The following is a 19,208-nucleotide window of genomic DNA, read 5'->3' as shown; positions in this document are numbered from 1 at the left end:
CAGAGGCTGAACCGAGACGGAACAACCTTTTGGAAAACTTGCCACTTCACAAAAAATAGTCACATTGGAAGACACCTTGGAGGAGCCTCAGGCTGAACCGCTCTGTGAGATTTCTGTGACCTCTCTGCTGAAGATGTATTTTATATCTATTAAACAGTCTTTCATATGAGGGTGAAGGATTATTTCCCCAGAGCAGGGAGGGAGGGAGAAACTATGATTGGCAGCCTCATTACACTCTCGATGGTTCATTGAATTGAATAAATGAACTAATGTTTCGGAGCTAAACCGATGTACGTGACATATGTTTCAATGCTTTACTAGCTTATGCCCCATGGCGAGGTTGTTTAGGCATCAGTGATGTTAACGAGTCAAATATCTGCTCTGGTAATTCATTAATGAACCTGGTATTTAGCTGTTCTTTTATTCATGCGCTCATTAGAGCAACATATCTAATTGGGTGATTATTTTTCAATAAGAAGAGAAATTTTAGATGAAAAGAAAGCGGGATTTCTCAGATGAACTCGAGGGAAGGAGCCGGTTTCGTTTGGATTGCAGCTGCTCAGCTGCTGCACGTACAGGCTGCACATACTGCAAGTGCTTTTATAGATAAAGGTTTTCTTTGTTGAGTGCAGTTTTAGTTGTGGATGTCACAGCATTAATGTTATAATATACATGTATGTTTATTTCACAGCATATGATCAATTTTAAACCTATTTTGCATTCATGTTTTATACCATGATTGTTAAAGCTTTGTAATACCACCAAATGGGGTTATGCTCAACAGGAGCCCAGCAAATTGTTTAAACATATTTCATCTATTAATCATTTTTCGTGATTGGCTAATTGTTTGGTTTGGACCATAAATCCCACCTCTCACTGGGGGTCCCAGAGTCTCCTTGGAAACCTGTGTAACTCCTGCAAAGAATCTTTCCTATTTTATTACAGCTTCTGAAGGTTGTAGTGAAGAGTTAGTAAGTAGTTGTAGGTTTATATGTTTATCACATTTTGTAAAAAAAACAACTTGAGAATATAAGATTGCTAATTGAGAACCTTTATCAGTAAATTCTTGCATATGTTTTGTTCTCTTCTCTGGGTGTGTTTTAGCTTCCTTTCGTATCATAATTAAGTGTGTTTTTGTGATCTTGTTTTTTTTTTTAAAGCTCTGCGCCAGTAGCTTAGAGTTCAGGATTTAGACCCCTCAGTAGTTCCCCCTTCTAGATATTATCAATTTTAAAGTGTTTTTGTAAGTGCTAAGAATAAACAGCCGCAACATATATTTTAAATATTTATAAATATTGACATTTCAGAAGCTGGAACCTGAGAGTTTGGGGATTTTCTGTTTAAAAAAGTGATTTGATTAGTGTTATGTTTCTTTTTATTTGTAAATATCATCTAGATGGTTGATCAAATACTTTTAGTAGCTTCACTGCCTACAGTCTGTTTTAGAAGCATTGCACCATGAATTGCAATGAGCATGTGTCTGTGCCTCCTCTCGTTTAGCAGGTAACAACAAACCTCTTAAAAAGCTTTGTGCCTTGAGCTTTGACCACTGATGCAGATACACCAACAGAGCCCGAGGAGGAGTTGCTGGATAATCTTCCACTCGCAGCTGTGTCTCCTCTCCTGTTTGTCTATAAGGAATCCCACTAATGGATGGAGAAACGCCGTCTGTCTGTCTGTCCTTCAATTTCCTCGTCTGCCCCTCGTCCGATCGACTTTGGAAACGGCTTATCGCACCAGCAGCCTCCAACGGCTTCGTATGCACGATAACTTGAGGCGAATGCATCCTGAGGCGCTTTGTTAAAAATGAAGCAAGGAAAAAACTTCTTTGTTTATATTTTTTATCTCCAGCCGACCATGATGTATTAGGACTATTAACAGGCAGAGCAAGTAATGTGTGCTCTCTTGCAATTTAACATTACATCATCCATCACTAAAGTCTTAGGCTGTCTAAATCATTTGTAATGTTTACCCTTGCATGTGGTTTTCCTAACCGCAATAATGAAACAAGTAAAAACATATCAATGTAAAGTTTTGAGTCAAGTTCTTTGGGAAAAGAGTCGTTATCACATACAGTGATAACAATAATGGAATTAGATACAATTTAATGATATAAACTAGGGATGCACCGATTTATCGGCCGAACATCGGTAGCGGCCGATATTCGCCTCGTTTACTGATATCGGCTTATCGGTAATAAACTTGACTTTCACCGATATCATTGGCCGATGTTCATATTTGTTGTAAAACCGCTGGGCACGTGCCGCAGCTGGGCGAGCAGTCGCTCCGTCGCCCTCCTGCCAGAGGCTCAGTGTGCGGCACCGGGAGGTCCTAATCCGGTGGCGCCTAGGCGTCGCTGGTGCGGGGGCCTTCTTTCTACTTTATTCTCATGTGCACTGGCTCTATTCATCCGTCTCATGCACAGGTAAGGGAACTGACAACATACGTCATACACACAGAAGCCGTAACACCTCTAATAAACGGGCAATACTGCTACCGTAAAACAAATGAGAAGAGCGTTCTCTATAATGATACTTTAACAGGGCTGTTTTAGACAGGGTAAAAAGGTGCTGTTTTAAATAATCCTTGTGGTATTTTGACCAAAATATGTTAGTCATTTCATTAAGATCCCAAGGAACCATTTCAACTTGCGGAAAAATGGTCATTATATGTCTCTGTTAAATAAAGTTTAGTTAAATCAAAGATTGTTTCATAAATCTGATTAAATTTGTGTCATTGAAAGATAAGAGTGATGTAGGGCTGAACATTTTTTAAATAGTGCTTTTTAAATAATGATTTAATTATTTTTCTGGCACAAAAGAGTGAATGAATAACAACAAAAAGAAAATAAACAAATATCGGTATCGGTCAAGAATTTCCATATCGGTGCATCCCTAATATAAACTGATGTTGTATATTGCAACCGACCTGCAGTGAAGTTTTAACCTCAATTCATAGAAAAATATGGAATTACTGATGAGATAACAAGCACGCTTTGAACAGGCTTTGCACTGCTAACAACTATGAGTCATAGGTTCAGTGTGTTTGCTGTCAAACTGCTGAAATCTGTTGTTGAGAAAATGAGCAAGAGGCAATGCGCTACAAGTCTTTAGCCCTGAGGAAGCCCAGCATGGAGCATGGTGTGTCTGCTTAATAAGAATATATTACACCACATTACACGATTAGGAGGCACGCACATACCGTCAGATGTGATGAGCGCTCTAAACTAGCAATTTATAGCAGACCATTAAAAAGTTTTTGTCAGTCGGACCATTGGCATTGGAATTTACCGTTGTGGTTGAGCACGTCCCTTGCACGACATCCCAGAGCCCCCGATCTCTTTTTCATCTCCAAAAAAGGTGTAACTCCATTTATATGGGAGGAAATATTGTTTGGTCTGAAGATGCATTCCTTAAAAATAGCCAGGCATCTCACAGAGCAAGGTTATAATCAATCATCGACCTTTAATGTAATATCGTAGCTTTGTGGAGGGGTTAGTATGAAAACATTCTTTTTGAAGGTCCCGTATAGTAGAAGGTGAGATTCCATGCTTTTTTTTCAATCCACAGATAAATGCATAAAACCTTAAAACAAGCCAACAACACCATCGTGAATTTTGGGATGTCAAAAATATATACTCAATACTCTCAGCTACGCCCCCAGAATGTCTGACATATCTGAACAGCACAATGGAGAGAGGATACCGGAACCAAGCCTGTTGGGGAGTAGCGGTCAGTTAGAATCCATTACGTGTGAAAAGAGAACAGCCAATTCGACGAGAGACTCAGAGACCGATACCAAACGCCCTGCTCAAGCCCCAGAGAAGAACGTGAGAGATGAGGTGTGAAACTATTTCTGAAAGGGTTCTCTATCTATATCCACATCTTCTATGATGTTCTACCATTTAATTGAGAAGAAAAAACACGTGTGAAACCATCAACTTGGGACGAGGGTGAGGAAGCAAGTACGGAAACACACCTTCACCGCCAGGGCATAGCTGTAACCTGATTTTTATGTGTTAGGCAATTCCGCGTTAAGAGAAACTGTCAAGGTTTTCTATCTGAGACGAGGAATTTAGAAATTAAAATGCTCTAGCGCCCAGGAAAATGTGTGTTGTGTAGTAATGTAGTGTGTATGGATGCTGAGCCAGTGGTGAGTGCCGCCAGGGGGAGACTGGTGCTGATTGGACCCCCCGGGGGAGACTATGTGTGCAGTGGCTAGTGACATGTTGGCTACACATGCTGGCCTGAATTTGTTGACTGATTAACCTCTTGCCAGGTGTAAGTGGAGCAGAGGATTCAAGTGGGTAGATTCCCTGCAGGAAAACGACTTTACAGGAAGCAAATTGCCTGGATTCAGTAAAGACAGACAATCAAGGGAGTTGTGGCAGCACACGGGAAGTGTGTGATGCTTGGCGGGAGAAGCCACACATGATGGGAGGTCCACTGAACAGAGTGGGATGAGTGTCTGAGAGAGAAGGTGTTTCACTCTGTGGGAACGTGACAATTCGCTGACAAGGAGACACAAACCAGCATTACACTCATCCAGACTCTCATTAAGCTGCAGTGGGGGACACTGGTGAGTCATTAGGTTGTGCTAATGCTACACTGAGAAGGATTTGACAAGCGGAAGGATTTCTTTTTGCACCACTCCGCAAAAATGTCTGTAAAGGCTTAAATCAATTCCACTACCATACCTCCTGATGCTCTCCAGTCCACATCACTTATGGTATGTGGCTTTAAAGGATTAGCACCCGCAGGTCTACCCTATGATGTCTATATTAGCCTTTTTCCAATTTTAAGAGATTCCTTTTTCTATAATAAAGCATCTAAATTAGGGTTAGTGCAAGTGTGGGTCTTTGTTAGTGTTTGCACATTCTCCAGAGGCTGCCTTTAAGATTCTCCAGTCAGTCACGTTCACAGCAACACAGAGATCTGGGTGGGGCATGCAAGACGTGGACATAATGTATGAATATCTTGATTTTTAGCATATTAACAACCACGTCAGACTATATCACAAAAAAACATACACATCTTTGTGTCCGGATAAGCTGGTTTTCTGTCCATATTCAGTCTTGCATCCGTGGAATGTTAGAAAAATCAATGCAACCACTCGCTTGAGGTAAATCCTTCTGATAATAACCGGCTGTATTCTCACATGGGCTCATGAGAGTTTTTACTTGGGGGGTGGCAGGAGATACTCAGGAAAATGGACTTGGAAATTTGTATTCTCACATATCCAGAGTTCAGTCTTAAGCAGCTTATGTTGACAATGTGACTGGCAGGATGTAACCCGCCTTCCGCACAGTGTCAGCTGGGATTGACTCGAGCCCCCCACGACCTTTAAAGTACAAACAGTATAGATAACGGGTGGATGAATTCAAAGTTGTTTTCCAACGGAGGCGTTTTCACACAGAAGGAAAACCCTGTGTTCTTCCTCTGTTTATTCTCCTGTTTGCTGTTTGTGAAAGAGGAGGTGCTCTTGCACGGACTCAAACACGGCAGCCGCTCCCCTCACGTCTCGGTACTCGATACTCATCGCAGCGCTCATACTATGTCTCGGACTTTATTAATCCTGATAAGAGAGTCAATAAAGTTCTGTTGTGGATCCGACTTGCTGGCAGGATGCGTCCTCTGTGCCATTGAACGCACAAACAAAGAGGCGAGGGGAGTTTATCGTAGGAGGAGGCAGGATGGACTGAATAATTATAGTTGCCTGCTCCGGGAGTAATAACAGGGAAACCTTACAGGTCACCATGATGTGGGTTGAATTTGCAAAAAAAAACGATTCTTCAGCGTTGATATCGTTCTTCTATGCTTCTGTGAACATGGTGTCTCGCCCGAGGCTCGACAGGAAGCACGTTGCGTGTGGGTGACAAAGCGGGGAACAATAAATGACTTTCAAGCCATGTTTAATAACTCTGCCCCAACTGCGGTGATGAGCATTTCATGTAAACCAGAGAACTGAATAAATACACAAAAAAAGGGACAGTGGAGGGTTTAAAAATGCATAAACCTCTTAAGCCACTCTGCGCACACATTAATATTTATATATGCTTGAAGGAAAAGGGAAGGAATTTATAGCCCCTCACCTGCACAGGCCTGTTAAGCCGCTGAAATCTCTGGTTTTTGTACGAGAATTTCAACATTTAGCTGACAGTAAACTTCAGGTGTTTTTTTTAAATGTTACAGAAAACCTACGAGGCTGCACGAGATACGCCGTTTGCTTCCTCCCGGGTTAAGACTGGGAAAACAAAGCACGCGAACTGGTTCTTAAAATACAACATCGGCCAGCCATCCTGGGACATTCGTTTCTAATATGCAAGCCTGTGCATTAAATGTGCTGCTCCGAGACCGAGGAGGCAAATGGAAGAGAAACTATTGTTAGTCCTACGGGTCAGACGCAGACAGTATGTGGCTGAAGCAAGACACGTAAAAAAAAGAAACCACACGTTCCTCTAAGCTTAACTTTTGCAAAATGGCAGGTTATAGTTCTACTTCAGACTCCCTTTATGGCTGTAGTGTTTTGATTAACACCTGCTTGTGTGGTGTCAGGGCCTGCTTCTATTCTTAGTGCGACCCATTTTCTGATTTGAAAATGTCATTCGTCTGTGGCTGCAGATGTGTGCTGTGTATGTGACCCAGAAGGATCGAGACAATCACACCAGGAACCATTGTGACTTGGTTGTGAAAATATGCAGCATCCCGTTAATTTAAGTGGTGCTTCTCTGCTGTGATTAACTAGAAAATAATAATACGCTTCCACTCTAAATAACATACTACTCCAGCTCATGCATTAATCCTGATAGAGTGTGTTTAATAGACTGGATCTGCTTTAAATTGGACAGGAACATCTTGTCATGACTCGTCCTGATTTTTCCTTGGAATTTCCAATGTGGGGATCTACTGGCAGTTTACAGCGTTGTGATGTAAATGACAGAAAACCTAGACACACTCAGTGGCCTCCATCAAATATTGAGTTATTACCAACGCTACCAGGCGCAAAACCCACAACAGAGAAACAGGGAGCATCAGTCATTTACCTAAACCAAAGCAGATAGTTAGTGATGATGGGATACAGCAGAAATAACAAAGCCCTAAACTTATTCAAGATTCAAAGAATTGTCTTGCTAATACACATTCTTGTAAAGGGTTAAATGAGATAATCGATACCACCTTCATACCCATGCATTAAACAGAAAATGTACAGTTTCCTTTTTAGCATAAAGTCTGTGAACGTGCCAAAACAGCTGCCCCGGTGAGAGACGCCCTGGAGGTCTGTCACAATGAGGGGCAGTGACGTCCTAAAGGACAGAGCCCCGAGCTCGTGACCTGCGTGGGGACCAAATTAAAAAAAGAAGTTCATCAACACTGCTGCGGTGCCCTTTTGTAAGGTCTCTTTCGCAACTCAGCCCCCTCACTGAATCTACTTTGACTACACTAACATGGCTTTTATCCAGTCTGTAAATCCTGTGTATGGCCGCGGTCTGAACAGTGTCCTTATTGCTTGTAGGACAGAGCAGATTCTGAACTGTTGAACCCGTTTTGTAATCCTTTAATGTGAACGTTCAGACAAAGCAGACGATGATGCAACGTACAATATGCAACTCCTGCCACCGGGGGTCTCTCAATCAAAACAAAGAGAAAAGACCTGGTTTGATGAGGTGAAGCAACTTGGGATCAAGGGAGTTGTCTGGGTATTAGGTGTATTAGGTTTTGTATTAAAGTTTTATTCACGTTTGGCAGCAAAAATCCATGAACCCCTGTGATCCAGTGAGAAAGGGGGGAAGGAAAAAACAACCGACTGGCTGGAAGATCGTTCTTCCTCAATCGTTTGCCATGGAAGTTACAGCAGGGACGATCAAATAGTGTAAGTACATAAGTCAACTAAATACATAACATAGTTCTAGTCATTGCAGACATTTGGATGAAGGATGGTTTCATGTTCTATCTGTACACACTTCATACAGTGCCATCAACCCTGGTTTAAAAAAAAACGGACTCATATGCATCAACTCTGAAGATCTTTCACGTGGACAAAAGCACATCAAACAACCTCCTACACCAACGTCTCACAGTCCCATTAAATCCCTCTGTGGTTCAATTGATCAAAGCTAAACCAATCCAATCCGCCACAGTGGCTCTGAAACAGAAACCCATGATCAACAAGTCTATTGTCTTCAGCTAAAATTGGACTTGAGGACAAAAATAGCTTCCAAGACGCTGTAGTGAATGTGTGAAACGGGCTGTAAAACACTGTTGTTATGTGACTGCAAAGTGCATAAGCTGTAAAATCCTTCTCTATTCTCTATTCTCTACTCTAACAGGCAACGAGAAATGAAACAGGTTGGACGGAGAGTCTGTCCTCATGGTTAATATGATAAACAGGTAGTTCAGGCTAAAGGACGACCATCAGTCTCCCGCAGTAAAACCCTGTGTTGTGTCTAAATCATCAATCCACACCAACCTCCTCCCATGCACTTGTAATAATGACAACATTGCAAGAATTAAATCAAATCAGGGATCATCAACAAATAACAAAAGCAGACTGGTTCTAAAGCTGCTTTCAGACCTGCCCTGAACTCCAGACTATCTGGATGAGAGCACAGAGCCACACACCTATTAGACACAAACGAAGATGTCAAGAGAATTTATTGTGATCGAGTGTCGAGTTGCTGAGAACACAAGCACATGATCTCCGCAGCAGAATGAATACGTTTCTTCCTGCCTCCGCCCTCTGTACCACCCTTCACCTAAATCCTCCCGGGGGGATTCGTTGCTGTTGTGAACGCATCTGAGCGGAGAAGCTCCTGCTGCTTCGCTCATGTATGACCGACAATCTTTGGAGAAAGTCTGGACCCAATTCTCCGGAGTCCCTCTGGAGGACATGTCTGAAAACGGCTCAATTTGCCAGAAATAGAACGGCACAGTTAACTGGAGCTTGCCTCTAATTCCACAAAGAACCCTTTGTGTTTTTCTCTTACTCTGCCAGTCGTTGTGGAGTGTTGTGTTATTGAGAAAAGCTTCAGATTCCAGCGGAACAGACAATGCTGCCTTCTTGAATTCCCTCTGATGATGTTAATTATCTCCATTGTTTGGTGCATAACATCTTTGGAGCACAGAACGCTTTGGTGAAAGAAGAAATTGAAGTGGAGTTTTGGGAGCAGCGTCCTTTAATCTTTCCCAATAGATCCTTGTTTTTGCAGAACAGGACTAGAGCACCATCTGTGACTATTAGGTTGAGATTTCCTAAGGACAGTTTTTGATATTTTTTATTGCTCCTCCAAGGTTTGCAAATACAATGTCACCACCGGTCCTACTCTCCAGCGAAATAAAAAACCCAACAATCTATTCTTTCAAATCCTCCGTATCAAGACGTATGACACGAATGGGAAACTGAGCCAGTGCACTGGATACTGAGGGAAATGTGTTGAGCTCACTTGAACTCATCACGGGAACCTCACAGTGCCTCCATTGATTAACCTTAAAATGCTCAGCAAGTGAAATTGCTGGAAATGTTTGTTGAGCACCCAGACAGCCAGAAGAGATGCAATTGCAACCCCCCCCCCCCCCCCCCCCCCCCCCATTCAATTAATAATCCCGCTGGCATGGAAGCAGGTAATTAATCTGCCACGGGCCTCCCACTGATCTGGCTATGACTCTTTCCAAGTTGCCTGCCTCGTACAATGGTGTATTCCTTGGCAAGGGGCGGGCATTTATTTGCAAATGAGGCACACAAGCTTAGATTCACTGAAAGTTGGCATCACGAGGACGCACTTATCGGTTCCAATCTTCATGAGAGCAGCAGGATTTCCAGGCCAACACCTCTCCACTTAATGCTCTCTTGTCTGACAAACAACCAAAGTATTTCAGGACATTGCACAATAGCGACAAAACCGGTAGAAGTTGATTTATGTTTCCTGCCAATCAGGACGACGTTCTGAGACTACGTTTCTGGACTTGGGAGATTTTTTGCCGTCAGTGACCAGCCTCCTTGGCAGAGATCATTGTCTGGGTCTAGGCCATTTCCCCTGTTTTCATGATTCTGTTCACACTCGCACTAGATAAGGAAAACAATATTTTTCTAGGTTCGGCCCCCGAACAGCGTCTGCTTAGAAAAACTGTGTCGATAAGGCCTGCTGTACAATCTTGTGCTGCAAACACAGATTCCTGTTATCACTGACGCAAAGGAACCGAACAACTCAGTTACCTGTTTCATTCCAACACAGAAACTGCCATCTGTCGAATTATGTGACTTCATTTTCTGAACTGATTCTCAAACTTTTCCTTTGTGATCCAATAAAAACTGCGACAGGTACCAGGAGAAATATAAATCCATGTGCATGTATATCATAACCTTCTGCGCCATCAAAGTGTCATCACACCCCAGTGGATGTCACACGCCTAACACCTGAGCAGGAAGATTGATTGTACAGAATTATTCAATCTCATGATATTGTCTCATCCATATAGCCTGTCAGAGACGTATTGATCCACACGTGTGACAACAAGCAAATGTGCACGTTAGGGGAAGGTGTTGAGGTTTGCCGTCCTGGCTGCGCTTCTCACACAGAGTGCAAAAAACTACCAAACGTCTCCGGGCAAACACCGAACACCAGCGGAGCAAAAGGTAAATCTGTGCTTTAAGAGGTGAGGCGGCAGAGTGTGCGTGTGCGTGTACGTGTGTGTATGTGTGTGTGTGTCTGTGTGTAATGTGGGCCATTGCAGGATAATGGAACTGCACCTGAGCCCATTACAGAGATAACAGCCTCAGGAACTCACACCGTTATCTGGACCCGGAGACTCCGGCGCTTCACAGGAGTGATTTTGTGATGCTTTGCTAAATCGATCGTGCTTTTTACATTCATGAGCGTTTCAGCAGCTTCGTCAGTCGGATGATGAACACCAGAGTTACATAATGTCGCTGTGATCCTCTTTCCTCAACGAATGCTGGTGCTTGATCCTCGGTCTCTCAAACCGAGAGATGAAAACAGTCCAGTTATCTCCTGTGGAAGTCAGATGTGGTGTTGCTGCAGCTCCAGTGGCTTTTGGCTGCGGATCAATGTGCAGTTAAACTCTATGAGGCCAGGTGTAGTTAAGGTAAAGCCAGATTGAGCAGAACATCACTGATGGGGTGGGGGTGGGGGGGGTAAATGGTGTTTCATGGCTGACTGTTAAGGTGTTAAGGCAAAAACTAAACACAGAGATACGTTCAAGTATTTCAGGGCTGTTTCCCGTGAAGAACTTTGCATCTCTGAAGGTGGTGGACCTGAAAAAATGGCGATTTGATGGTGATTAGATTCTTTCTCTCCATTGTAGCTGCACAGCAAATATTACAAACTATGTCCCACTCTCCAAGTTATCTATATCATATTATCAATTATTATAGCGCTCGTCTATCAAAAACTCCAGATGAGGTTTCTGTGGTTTTAACCTCATTTGCATTTTAAACATTGTGTGGACAGCACACAGGGGAGCACTGATGCAGCTGTTCCACTGACCAGAGGAGTGATGATGATTGAGGTTTACTGTCACCGCGCTCCACATCTGCACAGAGGGGAGATCAAGTACGAACCTTCGATGCATCATCCGAGTGAAAATTCACAAGTTGGAAAATTAGCGATCAATAAAGTGATCGTTCACCCAAAAATTAAAAAGATTCAAATTTGACTCCAAACTAAATTTCATTAACATCTTGTTTTTAGCCTAAATGTTCACAATTTAGGGCTAAACTGTGTAAATTGCACCGTTTCAAGTCGATTTTGAATGTCAGGACTTATGAACACTTGGATGACACCACAGGAGCAGTGTGGAGCCGTTTATAGTTTCTTTGTGTAGTTTTTTTTTTTAACATTTTCAGAAGTGGCCGCCAGTTACTTCAGTTGTATTGGATTTGGCTGCAATGCGGTCTCAAAAAGTGGTTATTGTGCTCAAACACCTCACCCACCCCCCATCGTTATAGTGGTGAGTAGAAAACGCTTGATTTTTCATTTTGGGGTGAACCATCCCTTTAAGTTACTAGTTTGCTTACTTGACTATGATCTAAAATCATTATTTTACGTTTATCTGATAAATATTTATACCTCTCAATATTGCAAAAAAATATAAAAATTTAATCAGAACAGACGACCAGTATGAAACAAAATTGTAAACAGAACCCTTTTCTTCCAAGCACATGCATGTTGAGGAACTTTAGCACGGTTCTTACTGGTTGTGTTGTACTTCACCCCGTTGATGTACTCAGGGCAGGGTGTCTCCACGATCCTGCCGGTGCTGGTCCGCGGCCAGCACGTTCCAATCTCATCGGTCGTGGCATTGCAATAAAAACCTTAGAAATAAATAAAGACGCGCAAATGTTTCCTTTTTCCAAGACGCATTTAAAACACATCTCAGTATTGTGCATGAAAACAAAAGAGAGGGGGGGGGGGGGGGGGGGGGGGGGAATCCCATTCTTACCATCAGTGCTCAGAAATGACAATGAAGCGTTTTCCAAAAAAGTGTCCTGGAAGGCTTCCATCAAACTACAGTTCAGGTCCCCGAGCTCTCCGAATATGATCTGGTAGATGGTCGCGTCCATGGCGCCAGTTGATAATAACACCACTAATAATAACAGGTCAATTCCCAGTCCGGGAGGCGATGGGCAGAGCGCGCACGGCGGTGTTCACGAGTGAGTCGGAGCAAATGACACAAGCAGCGAGCCAGGCGCGCCAGCTGGGAGCGCGTGTGTGTCCGACCAATCAGAGCCAGGCAGCCGCTCAATCCATCCATCCTTCCACTCATCCATTCATCCATCCATCCATTCATCCGTCGTCGTGAGAAAGCAGCAGAAACCCACGTGAAACTAACCCGCGTGACCGGATCACAGGCTCCCTCACTCACATGTCACACCTGCCACGCACCTGCCATGTTTGTTTATGACGTGGGGCAAAGTCTCCGCTGACACGTGCAAAGTAAAGTGTGGGCGAGATGTCACAGCCTCACGGCGCACGGACCTGTTGGCGCCTGTGGATGCAAAATGAACATTAAACACGTGCACTGAACCAGTGGAGAGGCGGTGGACTAGTGGCAGAAAAATTGGACTATGGGCAGAAAATCTGACTGCATGGTTTCTGGTTCGACTCCACGGAGTGACAACTAAAACATACCTGGATGGACAACACCTGGACAACACAAGACTTTCCCTAACCCACTCTCTAAGTGCCCCTTAGCAAGGCACCTTGCTCCCCGGGCGCCGTGCATGGCCCACTGCTCTGTGTGTCCTCCTGTGTTCACCAGATGGGTCAAAAGCAAAGGACAAATTTCCCCACATTTGATGTCGTGTGTGTGGGACAAATAAATGTATCTTATCTTGTATCATGTGCAAGGTGTAACACAACAAAAATGGGGACAATGTTGTTCAAAACATTGTCCCAATGATAAATGTAATGTTTCTTATTTCACTTCTCTGCATGTATCAAAGGCTATAGAGATATCGGCTGATGCTTCGTAGCATAAACATTCTGACTTTCATCCTGTGCTGCCCATAAAGACTCTATAAAGATGGACATAGCATATCCACTTCCGCCCACTCTTCATACATGCTCATGTCCCATCCACCAACATGGAGGAGGTTTATGTCCTTTACAGCAGGTTTACTTAGGTCTATTAATTGAGTTGACGTCTTTTGTTAGCCTTATCTTTTAGAGTTATGTTTTGGTGATGCTGTTGATTTGTATAATATTGAATCATTTTTGGTAAAAAATGTATAATTTTTTTTACTTTAAAGTGGTGTTTTGTGCCTTGACTGGTGGGTCCATGACATCGGGGGAAACCAAGCAGTAACCGTGCATGTCATCCTGCTATTTCCACCTTTTCTTCCCACATCTCCCTAAAGGTCAGTTGTCCCAAAAACATCAAGAAAAGTCACTTTAAAAACTGACACAAACAGAGTGTGTGTTTCATCTGTCAGGGTGTGATGAATGATAGTTGTTCTGCACAGTCGGGCTAACACCTGTCAGATAACACAACCTGAGTAAGTTAGTGTGACTGACCCGACTCCTGATGACGTTCTTTGTTTTCTGTAACACAGCTGGATTTTAAAACCTCACTGACGATTGCTTGAGAAAGAATGAGAGATCTCTGAATGGCCTTCACCTTCAATTTAATGGGGCCATTTGAGATTCACAAATGTGAAAATAATTATGACCACAATGGAAATGATCGTGTAGTTCAGCTCTCCGAACACTTAACATTTTCCCCAAAAACTGCAAATGATGGTTGAGTGACTCTCCCCAACTGCCTTGTGTAGTTGAGTGCAGACTAAACTGCGTGGTTTGGTTTGAGAGGTTCAATTGAAAAGAAAACAATTCAACATTTCAATCAGGAGAGACTTCAATTTTTAAAGAGAAAACAGTAATATGATATAACTGAGTTCATTTGGTGCTTGGGGCATTGTGGTGCGTAGCAGAGGGAACCACGTGGCTCCCAACAATGGTGGTTGATGGGATGTAGAGGACGCTGATCTGAAGGAGATGAGTGGACACTGGATGTGGACACTGGAGGGTAATGGGGAAGAGGAAGGTCTCATATTCACTGAAATGACAATTAACAGTGAGAGAGAGAAGAGGAGATTTCAAGTTTGGCAGCAACGACGCGATTGGCTGATTAAGATCACAGCAAAAATCCGATTGGCTTACCGTAAACACCAGATACACAACAGAGAGAACTTTTGTATTTCATGACATTAATGAGTTCATGTTTACTCTGCTGCCCTGAACTGTTTCTGACCCTTTCTGCAAACAATCAAACAGTAAAAAAAAAAAATACTCCTACGTTTTTACGGTTTGTGTATATTTTTCTTTATTTCTTAACAGTTTCCATTAAATGACGTCAACCAACATTCCCGAACTTTGAACCTGCCTAATGAAAAGTATCTCGACATGCGCCTCAGTCTAACATATTGACTGTTTGCCTGTTCAATTTGAGATGTGACCTTTCCACCAGCATGTGACTTCCTCTCTCTCTGCTCCCTCGGAGCTTCCACATGCAGCGCTCCGTCTCATTTCAGCGCCCTGTGCTTTCACATCACGTACGCACAGTTCCGTAACATGAAGTGCTAAGTCCTGCCTCTCAGTGTTGACTTGACTGTGTGATGAATAAACGCTATAATTGGCTCCTAACTAATAATAGTACACCAAAAAGTTAATGAATTCCACCGCAGCACCCGCTCTGTACTGAGCTGCTTTCAGTGCAGGCATGAGAGAGGCCTGTCGTTAACCTCATCCGCCTGATTTAATAAAAGGATAAACAGCTCAATATCATATCCTGTGGAAAATAAATCAAAAATCAGTTTGAAAAACATGTTGTTTCATGGACTCTATGAGAATTACTAGGGCAAGGCGGGGATTTGTTTCATAATGAATGTAGAGCGTTGTTATTGAATCATTATGACGGTTTGATTTTTAATTCAGTAAATCTTTAAAGGGAAGACTGAAAGAACACTACAGTCAGAATTCCTCCTTTTAGCCTTTTTTTTTTTACACATGCTACTCACTGAAAATATGTTCAATGAAATATTTTAAGTTCCTGAGGTTGTTGCAGAAAAAGCATTGAATTCATCTTTTCTTCTCATTAAAACCATTTGAATTTATTTCCTGAGTTGAACGTTTAATAAACGTTTCTCCAGCGTTTTTTGTGAAGATGACTGATCCTTCTTTTTTTCCTCATTTCTTTTCAACCTCAATTGCACCTAAGACCAATAAATAGTGTTTAAAATGATACAAAGTGCAGCACAAATTATCCTTTATGCAAAACGATCTGCTCCTTCATGCTTCTATGAAACTCCATTCTACTTATCATAACAACTCTCAAATCTTAAGGAAGTTTCTCAGGGTACAAGTGTTTTCAGATGCCCCAGGGCCCAATCTAGTATTACCTAGATATTGTCATATATAGTGTTTTAATATATCATTAGGAATTAGTATAACCAGCTTCATCCACTCCTTACATGAGGAAAATTTTACTTGCCAACAGCTAACGTGAGAACTGACCTGCAGAGGAGCAGGTAGGAGTGTAATCCATACAAATGTATATGCTACCTGGATATTTAAATGTATTTGAATTTTTTACATGTTTTTCCATCTAAACACTTTTTTGCCGATTGGTTTAAATTATTGAAATATGTCATATGAAGAGGTAACTCCCCCTCCCGCCCCTGAATTTTAAGCCAGTGCATCAGAGGTACCTGGTCTACTGGATTTCTAATCATATTACTTGGAAGCTAACAGGCAGAAAATTACACTCTGGATCCTAGATATGGATAATAAGTGGATTTCGACTAGAAGCTTATTCTTGTTACTCCTCATCCTTAAAAGCTCTGGCATGTCTCAGCCTTTCATTTAAACCTCGGCCGCCCTCCTCTGACCCCATTTATGAGAACCTGGCAACAAATAAGACAAGACTTCGGCTGGACTCGTCTGCCGCCACCTTCATTCCCTGGGCGACCCTTTTTGTGGATGGGCTGTTTTCTAGCTCCTCACATTTACAGTTACTTCACATTCAACCTTCAGCATTTTCATTTTTTCTGGGTATTTTTCAAATTCATAATTTCGCCACATCTTGCACTTTAACATTTCCCCAGGCTACTTGCAGGGACCGGCCGATCAGAAGGGCATATTTCTTGTACACGTAATCTTCCATCAGGACACGCTCTCCCTGCTCTGCATGAGATCAAGACAGGTCGCAAGCCTGAGCTGGTTATCACCTTTTCTGATGAGTGATGCATTTGATGCAATAAATGCATCATCCTCTTGTGTTGAGGTTTTTGCTCCTCACAGGATCCATCTCAGTAAAGCTTGATTCTCAGAGGTCTTATCATCTGACCGAATCATCTCAGACTCCCGCAGACTTGATTCGTGTGTCTCGGTCGAGCCTCGTGGGAAACCGGGGTTCTTTTTCTGATCTTATAGTGGAGATATTGGAACAGGCTCTGAACTCCTCACCTCAGATTGTGATACATGAAAGTTTCCTATTACAGGTTGTTTATACCCTCTTTAAGTCGTATGAGTCAGAGAAGAACCCCATTAACTTTAGGGGCACACCAGGATCAGTGGGCAGATCCGGGAATTGTTCCCGCTTTCTTCGACGTGGCAAGATGAGGCATTTTTTATTATTTCAACGTCTCCCAGGGAATAAATCGTGGATCTTGATGGAAAAATGATTCGTGAAAGTGATTGGGTGAAATATTGGTGCAGCCGTATTGAATTTATGCCTTGGCAGAGTCAGGGGGGGATTGAGCTGAACTGTCTGTGAATAAAATGAGTTTATGACAATTATTATTTAAAGGTTAAACGGCAATTCACAAAATGAAAGTTTTTACTCCATGTATTCTGCTACAAATATTTCACATTGAAAATGAATCAATGCTTTGCTACTTAAACTGGAAAAGTTTGGTTGTAGCAGTGCATGATTCAGCCAAACTTTGCAAAATTATATACACCTGTTTTGAATGAACAACAGACTCTCCTGGGGACTGAAAAATTACAATAATGACTTTATGAAATGTTTAAGGAGCACATTTGTTTTCTAATCTAGCACATTGTGCAGCTTTTCAGCCTCAGCAGAGACTTGCATTTCCAGGGAAGAAGGATTTTAGACGATAGCCAACAGTATGTTTCCAGATTTTCAGTAATCTATACCCTCTGTCTGAACAACGGTGTGTTCACAGTGAGCTCAGATCAGACATTTCATCAGGGCTGCGTGGAACCAAAGCTGGAGCCTCAGATCCTGAGTTTGAACACCCTGGGACCTGAAGGCATTTAAGTAAAATCCCACATAAACTCAACTCAACCACGGTGTGTAATTGATTTTATGTGGGTTATCTCTGGTGTTTCTGGGATGTCGGGTGCTTCATGACTCATGGGTTTATTGCAAGAAAAGGTTTCAGATATGGAGCCAATTTCATCAGGGTGAGGACAATTTATCAGCTGCATCGTGCAGAGATCAAACTTATGCTTGTTGCTGTTCTTTACTTGTGATCTTTCAGACTTTAAATATGGTTAAACCAAATAAACCCTGTGAAATTCTTGTTGGTTTCCGTCAGGTTTGTTGCCACTGGCCTAACGAAAGCTCATTAAAGGAATCTCCTCATCCCGTGAGTGTAATTGACCTAATTGTAAAGCTGGGATGGGGAATCGTGGGCCTCCGGGGACGTATATGAGACAATTTGATCTGGCCTGCGAGGCAACGCGCTGCTTCGGAGCTGCTGGAACCAGACAAAGTGAAATTGTTCCAAAGTGTCAGTTTGTCTCGAAGAAACATTACAAAGCAGATTACTGATATGACACAAGATACTGGAAACACACTGAAGGACACCACAGCAAGTTACCACTTTCTCTCTCTGTCCCTCCGATGAAACAACAGACATGTCAATCATCGTCTACCCACTAATTTCTGTGCTGGGGATTACAGCTGAGTTTGACACGGGGGAGGATTGACTGTGTTGGTAAACCGGGGATGATGAGTTTGAGTAAGTGGTTTTCGCTAAAAGTTGCAAAAGGATCATCGTGTGATATCAGACACCTCGATGGAGAGGAGCAGTTTTAGTCAAGGGCCATTAAGGCCACTTACACCAACACAGTTTAGGATATTTCAAAAAAGTTGTAATATTACAAAAAAGTTGGGCATTTATAATAATAAAGTTGTAACTGTAATAAAATAAAGGTGGAATATTGTGAAAACAACATTTATTTGGTAGAGGTCCAGAGCATCTGAGTGTTATTCAAAGAGATCTAGTTTCTCAAGAAAGAATTTGATTTCGATCAAGATCTTGGATCCAGACTCAGTGGAACCAGCGTGGGTTCTCCTTGCTGCTTATTAGTTAAATATTTTTAAATTACGGCTGTAGACTCTTAACATTTCGGCTTTATTCTTGAAATCTCAGCATTGTTTTTCTTCATAAGGTCATTATACCCGTGTAGAAGTGTTGTAGTTTAGCTCATTTTACAGATACAAAATCTCAGAGTGATTTACTGAAATCACAAGGGACAAACAAATGAGGAAAAAGACACAAAAACAATTTACGTTATTTTGTGTCAATAATAATAATTCAATATGGGCCACAAAGGATGTTCTACAAATTGAAATGGCTCGACGCCCGCTTTAATAAAACATAATTTTCAAAAGGCAGTTGTTGGCTAACAAAAAAAAGGAAATTTTTCTCAGTTTGCTGAT

At 42.2% G+C, this 19,208-nt stretch overlaps 1 protein-coding gene across 1 annotated transcript in view; it reads right to left on the bottom strand.

Moving 5' to 3' along the window:
* LOC128454785 (corticotropin-releasing factor receptor 2) overlaps positions 1–12,576 on the bottom strand; it is a 31,298-nt gene extending 18,722 nt beyond the window's left edge. Inside the window, exons 1-2 of the mRNA XM_053438325.1 lie at positions 12,456–12,576; positions 12,208–12,327 (exon numbers count right to left, since the gene is read on the bottom strand). Coding sequence (XP_053294300.1) covers positions 12,208–12,327; positions 12,456–12,576 — 241 coding nt within the window. The remainder of the gene's footprint in view (positions 1–12,207; positions 12,328–12,455) is intronic.
* Between the last annotated feature and the right edge of the window lie 6,632 nt (positions 12,577–19,208).

The sequence above is a fragment of the Pleuronectes platessa genome, chromosome 13 (assembly GCF_947347685.1).
Source record: "Pleuronectes platessa chromosome 13, fPlePla1.1, whole genome shotgun sequence".
NCBI classification, from domain to species: domain Eukaryota; kingdom Metazoa; phylum Chordata; class Actinopteri; order Pleuronectiformes; family Pleuronectidae; genus Pleuronectes; species Pleuronectes platessa.
Note: the sequence above shows the minus strand (reverse complement) of the source record. Positions and strands in the feature narration are given on the sequence as shown.